Genomic DNA, 16,837 nt, shown 5'->3' with positions numbered 1-16,837 from the left:
CAGTTGGATTATGTCTTCATGCTCTGGCTGGCTTCTTTGGGGTGGGTTGGGGGGGGGGGGTACAACCAAAAGGTAACCTTAATTCAATCACTCTATCATTCTATGGAAGGATTGCAGGGGCAACCAGACCTGCAGGGGCAACCAGACCTACTGTTTTGGGACAGGGATCTGAGCACATACTGGAAATGTAGCTTTGCACAATTAAAACATGTTAAGGTTCTCTGGTGCCCTAATGCAACAAACCCACTTTTTAAACAACGGGCTACTTTTTGCAGTTGGGAAATTGATAGCGAAATGCACCCAGCAGAGTGGGGTGGATAAACGTTTAACAGAAAGCTGTGTCAAGGCCCCACATGAAAATCAGGACTAAGGCTTGTTGTCCTATCAGTGCCCCATAAACAAATAAGAGCAAATGCTCAATAAAAACTGGGTGTGGTTAACTGTGTTAACTTCCTGTAAGCAAATCAGGATGAATGCTACATAAACAGTTCATCTGTAGCAGCTCTGTGTCCTCAATCTATTACCGTCCTGATAAATGCTGGATCTGAGTTCCGGTAAGTTCTGGATGAAAAAAAGCCCTGTATGTTTGTTAACACCCTCACACATTACTACAGAATTCTGCTGCGGTCTTTGACTATCTGAAAAGTATTCAATAAATATGGTGTTTTCACTTTTTCCTCCAAAAGTTGGGGTTTAAGCGAAGCATCAGTTGGCAATCCTGTATGTAATAATAATAATAATAATAATAATAATAATTTATTATTTATACCCCACCCATCTGGCTGGGCTTCCCCAGCCACTCTGGGCGGCTTCCAAAAAAAATATTAAAATACTGTAATACATCAAACATTAAAAGCTTCCCTAAACAGGGCTGCCTTCATGTAGTTTGTGAGTGTGCCTAGGCTGCCATACGACCAGGATTTCAAAGGCTTTCGGGGTGTCCTGGTTTTTACTTTTTGAAATACGGCAACCCTAAGTGTGGCTGCTATCTAAAGCAAGGCTCTAGGTAACTCTATTGGACCAATCTGCATCCCAGAGACTTGCCTGAACTAGCCACGAAGAACTTCAAGGGAATCTGTCCACCGGGGTTGGTTCCAAGGCAGACAATATGCTGCTCTCCATCCAAGTCCCCTGTCAAGTGCAGAGTGCTGGTGACTTCTTCTGTCTTATTCCAGGAAGTGACCTTCATTGTCTCATCAGTGTAGTTCCCCTCCAAGTTCTTCCCATTCACTTGCCACTGAATTGTAGATGCAGGATAGGAGCAGATGGAACAGTTGCACTGGAATCCATTGCCATCTTTCCAGCATCGGGAATTATTCTGTTCACATGGCCTGGGGCTGTCTGGAAAAGGATGAAACAGAATGATCAGTGTCAGGATCTTGTGCCAGCCCTTATTCTAGTTTCCTCTTGCTCCAAGAAGGCCAGACTATTACAGTGGTACCTCGGGTTAAGTACTTAATTCGTTCCGGAGGTCTGTTCTTAACCTGAAACTGTTCTTAACCTGAAGCACCACTTTAGCTAATGGGGCCTCCTGCTGCAGCCACGCCGCCAGAGCACAATTTCTGTTCTCATCCTGAAGCAAAGTTCTTAACCTGAAGCACTATTTCTGGGTTAGCAGAGTCTGTAACCTGAAGCGTATGTAACCTGAGGTACCACTGTAGTTCCAACAACAGCCCAATCGTCTTTTGGCTCTGTATACCATGTTGGCTATCCTCTCTATGCTGTAGCAGTGGGTATGGCTCTCGGGGGAAACCAGGGGATTCACTTTATGAATACAAAGCATGTGCTCTAACAGTGAAGATGGACTGGAGTTTGTTAGTGTCTCTGGTAACTTCTCTCTCTTACATCATGGATGTTGGCAAACTGGATTTTTGAAAGGCAGAAATAACATTAGAATTGGAGTTGTCAGAGATGCACAAGGGAAACTGCCTTTTAATGCTCAGGAACTTTGAAAAGCCTTTTTTGTATTATGGATTTTTTATATTATGGATGGATGTTCTGTATTATTTTATCAATAATATTGCTTAATACAAGGTTGTCATGGCCTTTGACTCGAACAATAAACTTATGAACTTGAGCCATCCATTTCCTGGACCCATCTTGATATGGTTTCTGGCCCAGATACATCACTCTGGCTGCATTTGTGGCCCTAGCAGCTATTTTTCTTTTTCAATTTGAGATCAAGAGAGGCAAATTCCCTCTGCTAGGCCAGTAATTCCCAAAATGTGACCAGGAAAGCAAAATCAGATCTCTGAGCCCTGTGATTTTTCTGTGCGGTGGGAATAGAGAGCCTCTGAGCTAATCCACACTTACTCTTGTCCCTCTGCTTCCCCTGGGGGAAAGAGCTCTTTACCACGCAATTGGAGCAAACGGCAATTTGGGTTTTCACTGAATTGACGTTTGCTCCGATTTAGCACTAAAGAATGGGTTTTCCCTGGAAAGGAGAGGGCCAAGGGAAAACCACTCACATGCCCTTCAAGTGTTGCAATTTCCCCTTCACATCCCAGAATTACAGAAGCCATCCCAGCTTCTGATTTGATCCTGGAATGTCCCAGTGCCACTGCCAAGCTCCAGAAGGAGGGTGAGTCGGTGCTTACAGCGGTCACTTGTAGCGGTGTTGTGCTCTGATGAGAGTCATCTGGCTCCTGCAAGAGCATGGCAGCCAAAGATGCTCCTGTGCGAACCAGCTAACTTGCGTGGCAGCGCAGCATCAAAAGACACACGTACTGATTTTCATGGGAGAGTATGCACTCAGACCTGTCCCTACAAAGCATGGGTCAAGCGGAAAACCACTCAGACCCATGTATTCTAAGCACGAGACAAGCGGGAGTGTGGACAAGCCCTACGTATATAACCAAGGCCTGTATGAAATTTTCCTGACATGGAGTGGGGAAATTCAAAGGGTGATTCCATCGCCTGGGAAATGCACAGGAGCAAATCCCAATAGCACTAGTCATGCAGGAAGAGGTTTCCCAGAGCAACTTGATGTCTTTTGCAGCAATATACCTAGCTAATTCCCCATATTTGCCACAACAATGCCCCGTTGTAGCAAGGAGTTCCAGAGTCATCCCCAACAATATCCTCTACCATGTCTGAATCTCCTTGAAAGGTTTAATTTTATCTCTCACCAACACCCGACTGCATGAACCCCGGTTTTGTCTTCCTTACATGCTACATAGAGCTGGAAGGTGGCATCAGTCTCGCCCTCTGTGTTTGATGCACGGCATTTGTATCCCCCTTTGTCTGCCAGCTTCACATTCGAAATTGGCAGGATATTGGTTCCGGAGGATTGCCAACCAGCAGTCTTTTGTGATTTTGTCACCCAGGCCGCATTGGCTGAGGGGTTGCTCTTTATCCTGCAGAACAACGTGATGGAGTCACCTTCCTGGACTTCGATATGGGAAGCATCTGTGAAGTTTCTCCGACCTGCAAGATTCCAAACAGGACAGTGGGATGCCACGGCGGTTATCAAGCTTCTGGTCTGGCCGCCCTCCCATCCCAGTCAAAGAAAACAGTTCTTATCCAACCATCTCCAGATGCAACACAAAATAAAGAGATGGCAGCTTGCTTGTCAGAAGAGGAGAATGTTTCAAATAATGGTTGGGCTGCCAAATCTTCTAAATCCCCATTTTGCAGACAGGAAACAAAGGCTGGGTGTTTGCAGTGCCCAACAACAAACAAAGGATCCATGACAGAAGTGAGAGTTGAATTATTTTTTTAAAATTCAGATCCCACTTTTCAAAAGGAAGCAAAATCTGCACACAAATAGACTCACATACATTTAGTGCTGCTTGCTCCAAGGAACTGTGGCTACCACGGCTTAGGCAGCCATTTTTATTTTAATGGTGTGTATAATGGCTAACAAATACATAAAATACTTACTTTCACCAGGACGTTCAAGTATCCCACTGAACCACAGCATCGGTGGGTCTGTAAAAGGCAAGCACAAGCCCTGTGAGGGAGTGGCCCTGTCAAGTGGGGATTTAGCAAAGGCAGGGAGAGATTCTAATCCTAGGATATTGCATTCACAGGTATCTTTCTCTGTAAGTAGTTTTGGGGGCCACATCCAACCTGCTTCACCTGCCCACCCAGTCAAGGTTTTGCCACTTTGTCCTCTGATCATCATTGCACAGAGATGGAGAACCTGATGCCTTCCAGATGTCACACTGCACTTCCCATCATTCCTAAGCATCTGCCATGCTGGCTGGGGCTGATGGGAGTTGTAGTCAACCTGGGTGGGCTGGTGGTTCCCCTCTCTGCAACAGATGACCAACACCAGTTAGAATCATAGAGTCTTAGAGTTGGAAGGGGACCCAAGGGTCATATGGGCCAACCCCCTGCAATGCAGGAATCTCAGCTAAATCACCTGTGACAGATGGCCATCCATTGCCATTTTCCTGTCCGGTACTTTGCATATGGATGGCATTGCTGGTTTAGAAGACCAAAAAAGTGAGCTTCTCCAGCATTCTGTTCCTTCCAGCTGAAAGTTATGGTGAGCCTTGTAATATAAAGTGGGGTACTTTTAATACCCCCAAATGTGTCATAGGCACTATAGAGGAGGCATAGGGATCCTGTGGCCTTCCAGATTTTTATGGACTCCATCTCCCACCATTCCTCACCACTGGTCATGCTGGCTGAGGCTAAAGGGAGCTAGATGCCACCAACATCTGGGGGGCTGCAGGTTGCCCATACCTGTGGCAAAGCCAGCCCTGATGGCAATGTTGTGTCTTCCTGCATTTTTCAGCATCCGTAGTTTTCTATTGCAGAATGCTCCATGCCTGCCCTACTGAACTCAAGTTGCTCTACCCCACTTTTGCAGCCCATTGATCCAAAGGAGACCACACTGTTTCCAGGCAATAGCCAGTTGCTGTTCCACCAAGTAATGGACACAGGAGGAGCCAGCCTCAAATGACAAACTGAGATACACGCTAACGCTTTGTGCTTCTCTAGCCTTGCCTCAGATTGTCTGCTTCATAGTTTTGCCTTGAATTAGCTCGTGACTGTAATTAACTCATAGTTAAGCACACTGGGCTGTCTTGGGTGGCCTCACTCTTCCTGAAACATAACAAGAGGAAAAGGTCCCCCACAAAAGGGGTGCCCAGGGGCAAAAGCCAGACAACGGACCTGCCCTCAGAGGCAAGAGAGTGAGCGTCATGGCTCACAACTCTTCTAGGCACAATTGAGCTAGAGTTTCCTTAACAAGTCTTTTCCCCAAGTCGCTTCAGTTCCAGCTCAGCTAGATTAGAAGTTTAGTGTTTAAAACGGCAGCAGCAGCAGCAGCAACAACAACAACACCCAGAGTCACTCACAGCTGACGTCCAACTGGATCCTCTCCTCTGTTTGCACAGGATGGGTCCCTTGGTTGTAGCTGGCATTGCAGATGAGATTCTGGCCATGGTCTGCAATTGAGGGTATGAAGGTACTGTAAACCTTGATTTCATTTGTCTGCTCGCTTGTGGCCCTCGATGTGTTGGCTACAGAAACACCTCCCCAGGTGAGGTCCACCTGCGAAGAACAACTTCCTGGGGTTGAACAACTGATATTCACTGGATGTCCTGCCCGAAGCTTTCCCGGTATCTGTATTTCAGGTTTCTCTAGATTTATGGAGAAAGAAGATGCATAAGTAAATAGCAACCTCAACCATCCTTATATTTGTGATGGCCATTGGCATCACTTCAGAAAAAGAGATACAGTGGTACCTTGGGTTAAGTACTTAATTCATTCTGGATGTCCGTTCTTAACCTGAAACTGTTCTTAACCTGAAGCACCACTTTAGCTAATGGGGCCTCCTGCTGCTGCCGCACCACCGGACCACAATTTCTGTTCTCATCCTGAAGCAAAGTTCTTAACCCAAGGTACTATTTCTGGGTTAGCGGAGTCTGCAACCTGAAGCGTATGTAACCCGAGGTACCACTGTAATGGGTTTCTGATAATTTGTTGTTGCTCTTTAAAGCCATGATCCTTTGCTATATTAGTTCTGTTGGAGACTTGACATGCATCCTTACCTGCACAGCTCTGGAATTCTGAGCACCTTTATGGCAATGTGGGGTATTTTGAGCAAGAAAAGGGGCATGGAAATGGGGGCTGATAAGTGATGAGTGGAGAAAGGAGCTTTGCTAATTCCATGGGCAAAAGAATAGGCTGAGGGATGCACCAACATGGAGAGTCAGTCTTTTTTCAGTGATCATTTGAGCTCATCCACACCTGCGTTCCCCCCCACCACTTTCTCCCGGGAAAACCCACTATTCAGCACTGATTCAGAGCAAATGGCAAGCGGGTTGTCCCCAGATTGCCCTTTGTTCTGATTTAATGCAGAAGAGCATGCTTTCGGGGGGGGGAGTGGTGGGGTCAAGGCAAAGCCGCTCAGAGCCCTTCTAGAAAATATGGAACAAGCAGAAAACCACTCAGATACATGCTTTCCAGGCATGGGAAAGACAGAAGTGGGTGTGAGCTCTCTGTTTCATTTCATTTTCATTTTTAATTTGTGTACTTTCTATATTACTATACGCAAGGCAGTTTACAAGCTGAAGAAACAACAAAGTAGACAGCAAAGATCACACACCTAATAATCTGATCCAATGGAAAAAAAGTCATAATAAGAACGTAACTTTAAAACTAACAACTTTTATTGGGGTTGCCATATTTCAGGAAGTGAAACTTTGTCAAAGTTGTTGAGCTATTTTTAAGAAAATTCAACAAAATATACACTTCTGACACAGCTTTTCCCCCCCCAGACGTTCCAGTGATTTCTGCCTGGGCACTGTTTCTGATGACCAAATCCCGGACATATGGCAACCCTAACTTATATAAAATAAAGCAATATTCCATGATCCATTAGAATACAGTGGTACCTCAGAAGTTGGACAGAATCTGTTCCGGAAGTCTGTTCGACTTCCAAAACATTCAGAAGCTGCATCGGACATTCAGGTTCCAAAGAATGTTTGCAAACCAGAACACTCACTTCCAGGTTTGCGGCATTTGGGAGCCAAAACGCCCAAGTCACAAGGCATTCCAGAACCAAGGTACAACTGTATAACAGCCAACAATGTTCAAAATCTCAAGGGCTTTTTCCAGTACTCTGGAAGAAATAAAGAAAATTCTTGCAAAGCCAAGTGTTTTCCCAAGCTGTCTTAACAGGTTAGATTAATTGGGGGGTTTAAGCACAGGTAGATGTGTTGGTTCATACACAGCAGATTTTAATTTTCTGGTGCTTCTCTCCCAGCGTAGGTGATACCAATGCTTGCAGAGAGGAGCACAGCGCTGGGCCACACTGGGGGTGCCAGACACCTTCTTTGCACCCAACAAGTGCCAGTTCGTCTGGCCGGGCTCCCCCTGCCTGAATGGGCAGGCACCACAGTGTGGCCCTGCTTGGCTCCAAGGCAGGGCGAGGTCACTCTGGCCGTGTTGGCGGTGAGGGCAAGAGTGCTGAGACAGGTTCCTTCACCCAAAGGCTCAGGGGCAGACAGACAGACAGACAGACAGACAGACAGCAGAGAGCCAGGCATCCTTCCAGCCACTCACCTGCCACTTTCACTAATGTAGGTAAATCTGAGTAGCTAAATTTTATTGTGCCTTTCTCTACTCTGAAATAGTATCCTCTTTCATCGGAGCTTTTGCGGGTATCGTTGATGGTGAGGGAACAGTCTCCTTGTTCCAAGTTCCCCGACAGAAGGAAGCGATTGCGAGTGAAATGTGCTATATATTTATTCCCATCATTGGTGGCCACTAGTTCATTGTAAGTTCTGCTGCCTACAGTATACCAATATCCATGCAATTCAACACCACTGGTGTCAGTCGATGCTGGGTAAGTGAATTTGCAGGGGATGACGACACAGAACCCCTCCTGTACTCTCACTTCAGGGGGGACCGTCAGGTTGTACCCTGGAAGGCAGTGAGCACCTGTGTGGAGGAGACAATAAGAAACTCCATCAGCCTATTCCAGAACACCCACTCCTCCCTGTCCCCTATTACTGGAAAAGACTGGATATTTCAGGGTGTAGACTCTGGGTTCCTCCACATTTCCACTTGCCCTGCTCCTTTCCCACTCTTTAGTGCTAAATGGGAGCAAACATCAATCCAGAGAAAACTCGAATTGCCACATGCTCCAATTGAGTGCTAAAGAGCAGCTTTTCCTGGCAAGAAGAAGCGGGACTAGAGGAAGCATGGGTGAGCCCTCTGCGTTGTCCCCATAGCTCTGCCCTTTCAGTCTTCTCTTTACCTTCCCAATGCAGGCAGGTTGAAAGCAGTCCGAAAATGAAGGCTCCAAGGAGATAACTCATCTTGCGTCTCCTTCCAAAAGCTCTTTGTCCCTCTGCTGGAAAGGAGCCCAAGAAACTGAAAGAACAAGCAGGAAAAGTGAGTTCAGAAAGAATGGGTCTGCTTTCGAATAATTTGGGAACTATGCCACTCTCAGCCTGTTTTAATGATTTTATTTCTACATAGAAAAATATAAAGCACTTAATGATGATGATGATATCTAAGGAGTGTGGAGAAAGTAATATAACATAGTTATCAATATTACACAGATGGTGTGAGCAAAAAGTTAAAAACGAAGATGTGTAACTTATTATTATGAGTCTTGATAGCAACAACAACAACAAAGGTTTTAGTGGGCATCTAATACCAGATGTTGCCAGCCCTAATTAAGAGCTTTTGGGCAGTGGAATACACTTCCCCGGAGAGGTTGTAGACTCTCTATCCTTGGAGGTCTTTAAGCAGAAGTCAGGTGGCCCTCTGTCCTGAATGCTTTAGCTGAAATTCCTGCATTGCAGGGGGTTGGACTAGATGACCCTCAGGGTCCCTTCCAACTCTAGGATTTTATGATTCTATCAGGCAAGGAGTGCCAAAGCCTAGGTGCTGCCACATTGAATTATTGACTCCTTTATTTGAAAGATTTAAATCACCCATAAGTGTCTTTGATACACAACACACAAATAACTTGTCTGGTTCATATGTCAGAAGACAATGAGGAGAGTATATTTTTCAGGACCCCTCCAGACATCCTTTTTCCTCCCATGCATTTATGATGATTTGTGCTCATTGTGCTCTCTGGAAAAATCACACGTGATCCCATTTTCGTATAATAATTTTTATTAGTTTTCAATTACAATAACCCAATAAAAGCCTCATTGGCAACCCAGTCCATTAGATGAGGGATAAATTATAGAAGTACTATTATTATTATTATTATTATTATTATTATTATTATTACAGTGGTACCTTGGTTCTCAAACACTTTGGTACTCAAACACCTTGGTTTTCAAACGTTTTTTGGAAGTCGAATATCCGATGTGGCTGTCAGCTATTGTTTCTGGGGCACCTTCACCAATCAGAAGCGCGCCTTGGTTTTCAATCATTTCGGAAGTCAAACTGACTTCCGGAATGGATTAAGTTTGGCACTTTTGTTTTTGCTATTTATTTTGTGTTTTTGTTTTTGAGGCTTTTAAGGTTAATTTGTTTTTGTGACTGTGTGGAACCCAGTTCAGCTACTGGCTGATTAATTGTGTGCGGAAATGGATAAAAGCCCCCCATCCAAACGATGACTATCATCAGTGCAGGTAAGAATAAAAAGTAATTTTAATTTTTATCATCTACAAGACTGTCTTATTTATTTTATACTATAGTACATTGATTATTGCTTTCATTTTATGTATTAATGTTCTCATTAGATCATAAAATTCATGTTAAATTGCTGTTTTAGGGGTTGTTTTTAAAATCTGGAACGGGTTAATTCATTTTGCATTACTTTCTGTGGGAAAGCACACCTTGGTTTTGGAACGCTTTGGATTTCCAGAACAGATTAAGTTTGAGAACCAAGGTGCCACTGTATTATTACTACTACTACTAATACTACTGCTACTACTACTATTATTATTATTTACAAAGTCACAAAGCAGGCTGCCACTATTAGATGCCCCTGGGGGTCAGGTGAAGGAATGTCAACATTCCTAGTCACAGGCCCTTGCAGATGGGCTGTTTGTGTGCATCACATTTGATCCTTATCCCACATTTTCCATTGCAAAGATTCCTTTGCCTTTTTGTGATCAGAAAAGTGAAGGAATCGTTGCATTAGAAAACATGGAATAATGACCAGATATGGTACATACAAACAGCACAAAAGTCCCATGGAAAAGTGATGGGTAATTGAAACTGGAAAGTGCAGGATGACAAGCTTTAGCTGGCAATGCCATGTGACTGTTGCCGGGACGTATCAGGATCAATGCTCTATATACTGGTGATGTCATAGAACCTCCAGCAACATACAAGCGCTGGGCAAACATATCATGCGTGCTCAGTAAACAACCAGTCATATACAGTGGTACCTCAGGTTACATACGCTTCAGTTTACATACGCTTCAGTTTACAGACTCCGCTAACCCAGAAATAGTACCTTGGGTTAAGAACTTTGCTTCAGGATGAGAAAAGAAATCGTGCTCCGGCAGCGCAGCAGCAGCAGGAGGCCCCATTAGCTAAAGTAGTACCTCAGGTTAAGAACAGTTTCAGGTTAAGAACGGACCTCCAGGACGAATTAAGTATGTAACCAGAGGTACCACTGTAGATGAGTGATAAATAATAAAAGTACAGTGGTACCTCCGTTTTTGAACATAATCCATTCCAGAAGACTGATTTCCAAAGCGTTCGAAAACTGAGGTGCGGTCTGCCAATTCAGTAGATAGAATTGTGAAAAACAACTGATATACGCAGCGGAAGCCGTTCGACTTCCAAGGCAAGTTCAAAAATGGAAGCATTTACTTCCAGGTTTTTGGTGTTTGAAAACCGAAACGTTTGGCAATGGAGACGTCCAAAAACCGAGGTACCACAGTATTGTTGTTGTTGTTATCATTATTATTCAGGATGTCCCTATTTTCATCAGATAAATGTTGGAGTGTATGCATTATTGAACTGAGAGAACTAAATATTACAACATCTGAACCACACCAAGTAGTTCCTACTGGAGAAATTGAGCTAAAGAGCATCCAATGCTCTTCTGTGGCTGTATGTGATAGGAAGTGATTGAAAGTGGTGGAGAAATCACTGAGTCACACTGTGGATCAGACCAGTGGATGCTTCTCCACCTTCCTGTTTCTCACAGTGACCACCCAGATGCCGTTGGCAAACCCATTAGCAGGATGTGAGTACAAATGCTGACGCCCACTTCTGCTCTCCAGCAACCGGCATTCAAGGGTAAGTTGCAGCCTTAAAACACAAGATTAAAAACAGTTTTTAATCCACTTAAAACTCAGAAATATAGGTGGGTCCTAGAAATATACACCTCAGATGTCAAAAGCCAGGGTAAACAGGTGCCTCTTCAGCATTCGAAGAAAGCTGTAATAATGAAGGTGCCAGAGGCAGCTCTGGGGAGGGAGTTTCACAACTTAGGGGCCACCACCGAAAATGCCCTCTCCTGGGCCACCACCACCCTGAGCTTCTGAGGATGGTGGAACAACCAAGATGGCTCCCTTCCTTGCTCTTCAGAGCTAAGAGGGTCTGTAGAGAAGGAAGAAGTCTTTCAGGTCAAAGTCATGAAGGGCTTTAAACACGAACGTGTGGAGCTTCAACTGGGTCCAGATACAAACTGACAACATGCCTAGCAGCCACTGATAAGCTTATCCATAAATTTGCCCATTTCACTTTTAAAGCCAGTGGTTTGTTTTTTTCTTTTAAAAATGTTGAGGGGTACTCTCATTTTGACTCAAGAAAATTAGAATGATATAGTTCAAATCGGGGGAAATAAATACAGTAAATGGACAGAAGTACAAAGAACATGCATCGGGGTAACAACAAAACTGACAATTCACCGTTCTAGAGAAGAAACGTTTTTGGTGTGTGTTTTTTTTAAAAAAAGTTTTTTCTCCTGTTAGATTCACAAAATGTTTAAGGGTACGCGTCCCCCTGCGTCCCCCCAGAAAAAAGCACCATTTAAAGCCATTGAAGCTGATGATCATCACCACATCTTGGGGTAGCAAACCTCATAGTTTAACTATGTGCATTGTGAGGAACCTTTTGTCCGTCCAGAATTTCTCAAGATTCAGCTTCTTTAGATGGCCCTGAGTTCTAGCATTGGCAAGAGAGGGTGAAAAGAAAAATTCTCTAGTCACTTTCTCCACAGCACGTATAGTTTTATAAACCAATATTGTCTTCTTGCCCTGACTTTTTGGGTTTTGTAATACTAAGGCGCCCCCAATGCAGTCACAGAGCAGGCTGCCACTATTAGATGCCCCTGGGGGTCAGGTGAAGGAATGTCAACATTCCTAGTCAAAAGGCACTTGCAGATGAGCTGTTTGTGTGCATCACATTTGATCCTTATCCCACATTTTCCATTGCAAAAATTCCTTCACCTTTTTGTGATGAGAAAAGCGAAGGAATCGTTGCGCTAGAAAACGTGGGATAATGACCAGTTATGGTGCATACAAACAGCACAAAAGTCCCATGGAAAAGTGATGGGTAATTGAAACTGGAAAGTGGAGGATGACAAACTTTAGCTGGCCATGCCATGTAACTGTTGACCGGACAGATCAGGATCAATGCTCTATAAACTGGTGTTGTCATAGGACCTCCAGCAACATGCAAGCTCTGGGCAAGCATAGCCTGAGTGTCCAATAAACAACCAGTCTGGGAACTCCCATAATTCCTTTCTTTCTCTCTCTTCCCTTTATTTTTTCATTAAAAAGACTCACTGGTGACCACCATGTTGTACAGGGAAGCAGAGAGGAACCAGAGTGATAGGTTATTAAGACAAACACCCCAAAATGCCTTCTCATAAAGCAAGCTTAATTTGCCCATTCAAATTCCTCTCCTTACCATTCATTTCCCTGTTGCGCAGCAATTCCATACACAGCATTGTATCCCTTGTTGGTCCTACTTAGAGTAAGCTGATCAGAATTAATAGATTTGAACCCTTTGACTCCAGGGTCTTATCTGAGTAGGACTATTGTCAGATACAACCCACAGCATCCCTGTGCATATCTATGCGGAACAGTAAACCTTTGTGGGTTTGTGGGGACATGCGCCTAGAGAAATGTGAATGGATCATAGACTTAAGTCTCATTAAACGGAAGTTGGGTAAGCCTGCTTGGGTTGTACTGTAAATGCCATACAGCCAACTCAAACCACACAACACTCTTCCTAGAACATAAAGTTCTTCGTGGGCATTTCAAAGTTCTGCAATTATACATGTGAGAGATTTCAAAAGTTCTGCAATTATACATGTGAGAGATTTCAAAACTGCCACCTGAGTTTTCCCCCCAAAATTAGATCTGTCTCTAAACCTGTTTCAGTACTATTAATCAAAATAGATCTGCACACTTCCTATTCTTACGGGGGGGGGTAGAGGTGGGGGTCAGTTGCACAAAACTCTTCAGCATTATCTGTGGTACAGAATCCTGTGTGATTATACTAACAGCAAGGGCACGAGTCAAAATGAAAATATAATCCAATAGGGTTCCCTCCACTGAGAGGGCAGGAGCATCATACAACAAGACAGGCCTCTTTTGCGACATTATGAAATTGCTTGTCATATAACCAGGAAATTCCAAAACAACTAACAGGCTTAAGCGCTGAGATATCCGACCTGACTAAGCTGAAGAACCACCACTAATTAAGAAAAGAAATTACAGTAGGAATAAGAAAGCAAATTCAATGAGAGTTAAACACAGCCAACATTATGCACTTCCAAAGTCCTTTTGGTCTCAGCCCTCTGAAAACGATGGTTTCTAAAGCTTCTTATGTTTTGGCTGAATTTTGTATTCAACAAGAAGAAAAGTATTCTTACCTGCTTACAATGGCAGTAGTGTTCACCCAAACTCTCACCAGGAGTCCTTCTGCCAATGAGCCTGCCCTGCTCTCTGATCAGAATAGCAACGCAGGGGAGAAGGTTTGCCAGAAATAAATACCTGCAAAAAGCAGAAGTGGTTATGCTTTGCAATCAGTTTTGCAAAGCCAATGGGCCATGAATAGTGAAATACATGATGACGGGTTGGGCAAGCAATGGGTCACTGGGGATGGTTGTTTGAGCATCAGTGATGCAGGATTTGTCTCAAATGGATCTGGGGCAGGGAGGCCGAACCTCTCCTTGTGGCAGATACATTCCCAAGTGTTTTGGCAATAGGTGTATATTCTGAACAGCCTGGAAAATGTCTTTTTACCCTGTCCTCATTTGGTTAGAGCGTGGTGTTGATAACACCAAGGTTGCAGGTCCGATCCCTGTATGGGACAGCTACATATTCCTGTATTGCAGGGGTTGGGCTAGATGTTCCTCAGGGTCCGTTCCAGCTCTACAATTCTAATATTCTATTATCTAAATTACAGTGACTGTTACACTTGAGTTACTGTTTCTCTTCTGCTTTGAAGTCTCCTGATCTTCGTCTGAAGGCTGTCTCACTCCTGCAGTTGTGTGCCAAGTGATAACAAACCGAGGGGAGCAGAAATGGATACTATGCTGGGAAAAGACAGGAAATGCAATATCTATTCAGAGGGAATGCAGAGAGAAAAAGGAAACACTACAATTTAAGCAAAAGTTTATGCGAAAGGGGAAAAGACAGTTTATTCGCCTTGCCCTCCGCACCCCCACATCAATGGGTTTAAGAGGACATTGCTGTGACTTGGGTTGTGAGAAGGCTTACGGCCAGTCTAGAATAGGGTCGCCATATTTCAAAAAGTGAAAATCCGAAGACAAAAGTTTTGTTGTTGTTGTTGTTGTTGAACTTTTTTGGCAAAAATGCAATTTTTAGGGGAAATCGCTAGAAACGACACTGCCAACACGGGTTACCATACATCCAAATTTTCTTGGACATTTTGAGCGATTTCTGCCCAGACACTGCTTCCAATTGCAGTATTCCGGCTATGTCCAATAAATTCCTGACATATGGCAACCCTAGGAGATGTGATGTTTAATGCATAATTACACTGAATATGTCAAGATTTCAGTTCTTCTTAAATAGTGACTGTGGAGCAGGGGAACATGATCAGGGTATGGGATGGTGGCACATAGAGAGGAGAATTTAACCCCCATGGTCTTGATTAAAATTGTCCCCTGCCGAACTAGATAAATCTGTCTGATTTCACTTTGCTTTTTCATAGGCATTTCCATCCAGCCCCCAGCCATTGCGATTTGTGTGCAAAGTGACATAGATGAGCCCAAATAGGCAAATTCATCTGCAACATTAAATTAAAAATTACACACATTAAAACTCAGAGAGCATCGTTGTGGCCCTTATTTTAACAGCTGCCGCTAGAAAATTTGCAGTCTTTGCAGTCACCGGCTTATCTGGATCTGCAAGGAGAAAAGTCACATAAAGAATCGGCTGAACACCACGGGTGAGATGATGATAATGGGGTGATTAACTCTCCACACAAATCTCTGCAAAAGGAGCAAAACAGCAATACAGGAGCTGGTATTTCAGTATTACCATCTCTGCATGAACACATGCGATTCTGAAAAGGAGTCCTCTTAAAACAGCCCTCAAGTACTGCTGAGAGCGGCATATTAAAACCACGAACCTGAGAGAGCTCTTCAATATTTTAGAATAGTTAGATGCTGTAGATGAGATGCCATTGTATAGAGAAGTTGGAAAACAATCATACCAGGGGCACAGTTTTCTCATTGCAGGCTGGTTGTTGTTCATTATCAAATAGACATTGTCTCCTTACATCTTTTGCTTCCCTGAGACCTCAGCTTAGTTAACTGTTATAGTGAAAAGTCCAAAGGGCCTAATCTTAAACCTATGGCTTTCATCCAGCTGATTTCATGCAAATGAAGCAGAAATAAAGGAAGGAAGCCATTCAGTATCTATCTTTAAATGTCCTGAGCCAGGCCTGGGTGAAAATGGAGGGGAAATCTGTGTCAAATCACAAATATGCATTCAAAACATATCCTGGTTCAGAGAAAAATTGCCTAAAGAATTCTGTACAACTTCCAGTGGGCATGAATTGGCTTCAGCCCAAATCTGAATCCCATAAAATTATTGAACTGAAGGTTTAACCTTAAAAACGTCAAGCACAGCAGGGATGAAATTATAACCTTTTGCTTGGAAGAAACTCATTAACATTTGAGTGCTCCATATACTTTTCCTGCCACATGTTCTTGTTGAGCTGCCCATCTTTGCCCAAATAGTTTTGAAAACTCTTACATGGTCAGCAGTGGCGTAGCGTGGGTTGTCAGCACCCGGGGCAAGGCAAGTAATTTGTGCCCCCTAACCCGTGGATTTGCGCCCCCTAACCGGATTTGCGCCCCCTAACCCTAACCCCCAGATGTTGCGCCCGGTGCAGCCGGGCCCCCCTGCACCCCCCACGCTACGCCACTGATGGTCAGTAAGCTATTTATCCAGATACCATGGTGTGGGGTCTGTGTCATTTAGACCTGCTGTTCTAGAAGTACTCCTAAAACAAGGATTTACCATCGTTTTGAAATAATCTTATTAAAGGTAAAGGGACCCCTGACCATTAGGTCCAGTCGTGGCCGACTCCAGGGTTGCAGCGCTCATCTCGCTTTATTGGCCGAGGGAGCTGGCGTACAGCTTCCGGGTCATGTGGCCAGCATGACTAAGCCACTTCTGGCGAACCAGAGCAGAGCACGGAAATGCTGTTTACCTTCCCGCCGGAGCGGTACCTATTTATCTACTTGCACTTTGATGTGCTTTCGAGCCTCTTGGGCTTGCCGATCAGAAGGTTGGCGATTCGAATCCCCACAACAGAGTGAGCTCCCATTGCTTGGTCCCAGCTCCTGCCAACCTAGCAGTTCGAAAGCACGTCAAAGTGCAAGTAGATAAATAGGTACCGCTCCGGCGGGAAGGTAAATGGCGTTTCTGTGCGCTTCTTTGGTTTCGCCAGAAGCGGCTTA

The 16,837-nt window shown here is 44.2% G+C and overlaps 1 protein-coding gene across 1 annotated transcript in view; it reads right to left on the bottom strand.

Moving 5' to 3' along the window:
* LOC128418471 (sialic acid-binding Ig-like lectin 13) overlaps nt 1-13,847 on the bottom strand; it is a 29,289-nt gene extending 15,442 nt beyond the window's left edge. Inside the window, exons 1-7 of the mRNA XM_053398174.1 lie at nt 13,772-13,847; nt 8,219-8,334; nt 7,522-7,899; nt 5,310-5,594; nt 3,883-3,930; nt 3,169-3,426; nt 1,045-1,341 (exon numbers count right to left, since the gene is read on the bottom strand). Of these exons, the coding sequence (XP_053254149.1) occupies nt 1,045-1,341; nt 3,169-3,426; nt 3,883-3,930; nt 5,310-5,594; nt 7,522-7,899; nt 8,219-8,279 (1,327 nt within the window). The 5' untranslated portion in view covers nt 8,280-8,334; nt 13,772-13,847. The remainder of the gene's footprint in view (nt 1-1,044; nt 1,342-3,168; nt 3,427-3,882; nt 3,931-5,309; nt 5,595-7,521; nt 7,900-8,218; nt 8,335-13,771) is intronic.
* Nucleotides 13,848-16,837: the final 2,990 nt, after the last annotated feature.

Source organism: Podarcis raffonei, chromosome 8 (assembly GCF_027172205.1).
Source record: "Podarcis raffonei isolate rPodRaf1 chromosome 8, rPodRaf1.pri, whole genome shotgun sequence".
Classification (NCBI taxonomy): Eukaryota; Metazoa; Chordata; class Lepidosauria; order Squamata; family Lacertidae; genus Podarcis; species Podarcis raffonei.
This window is presented reverse-complemented; position numbering and strand designations above follow the sequence as displayed.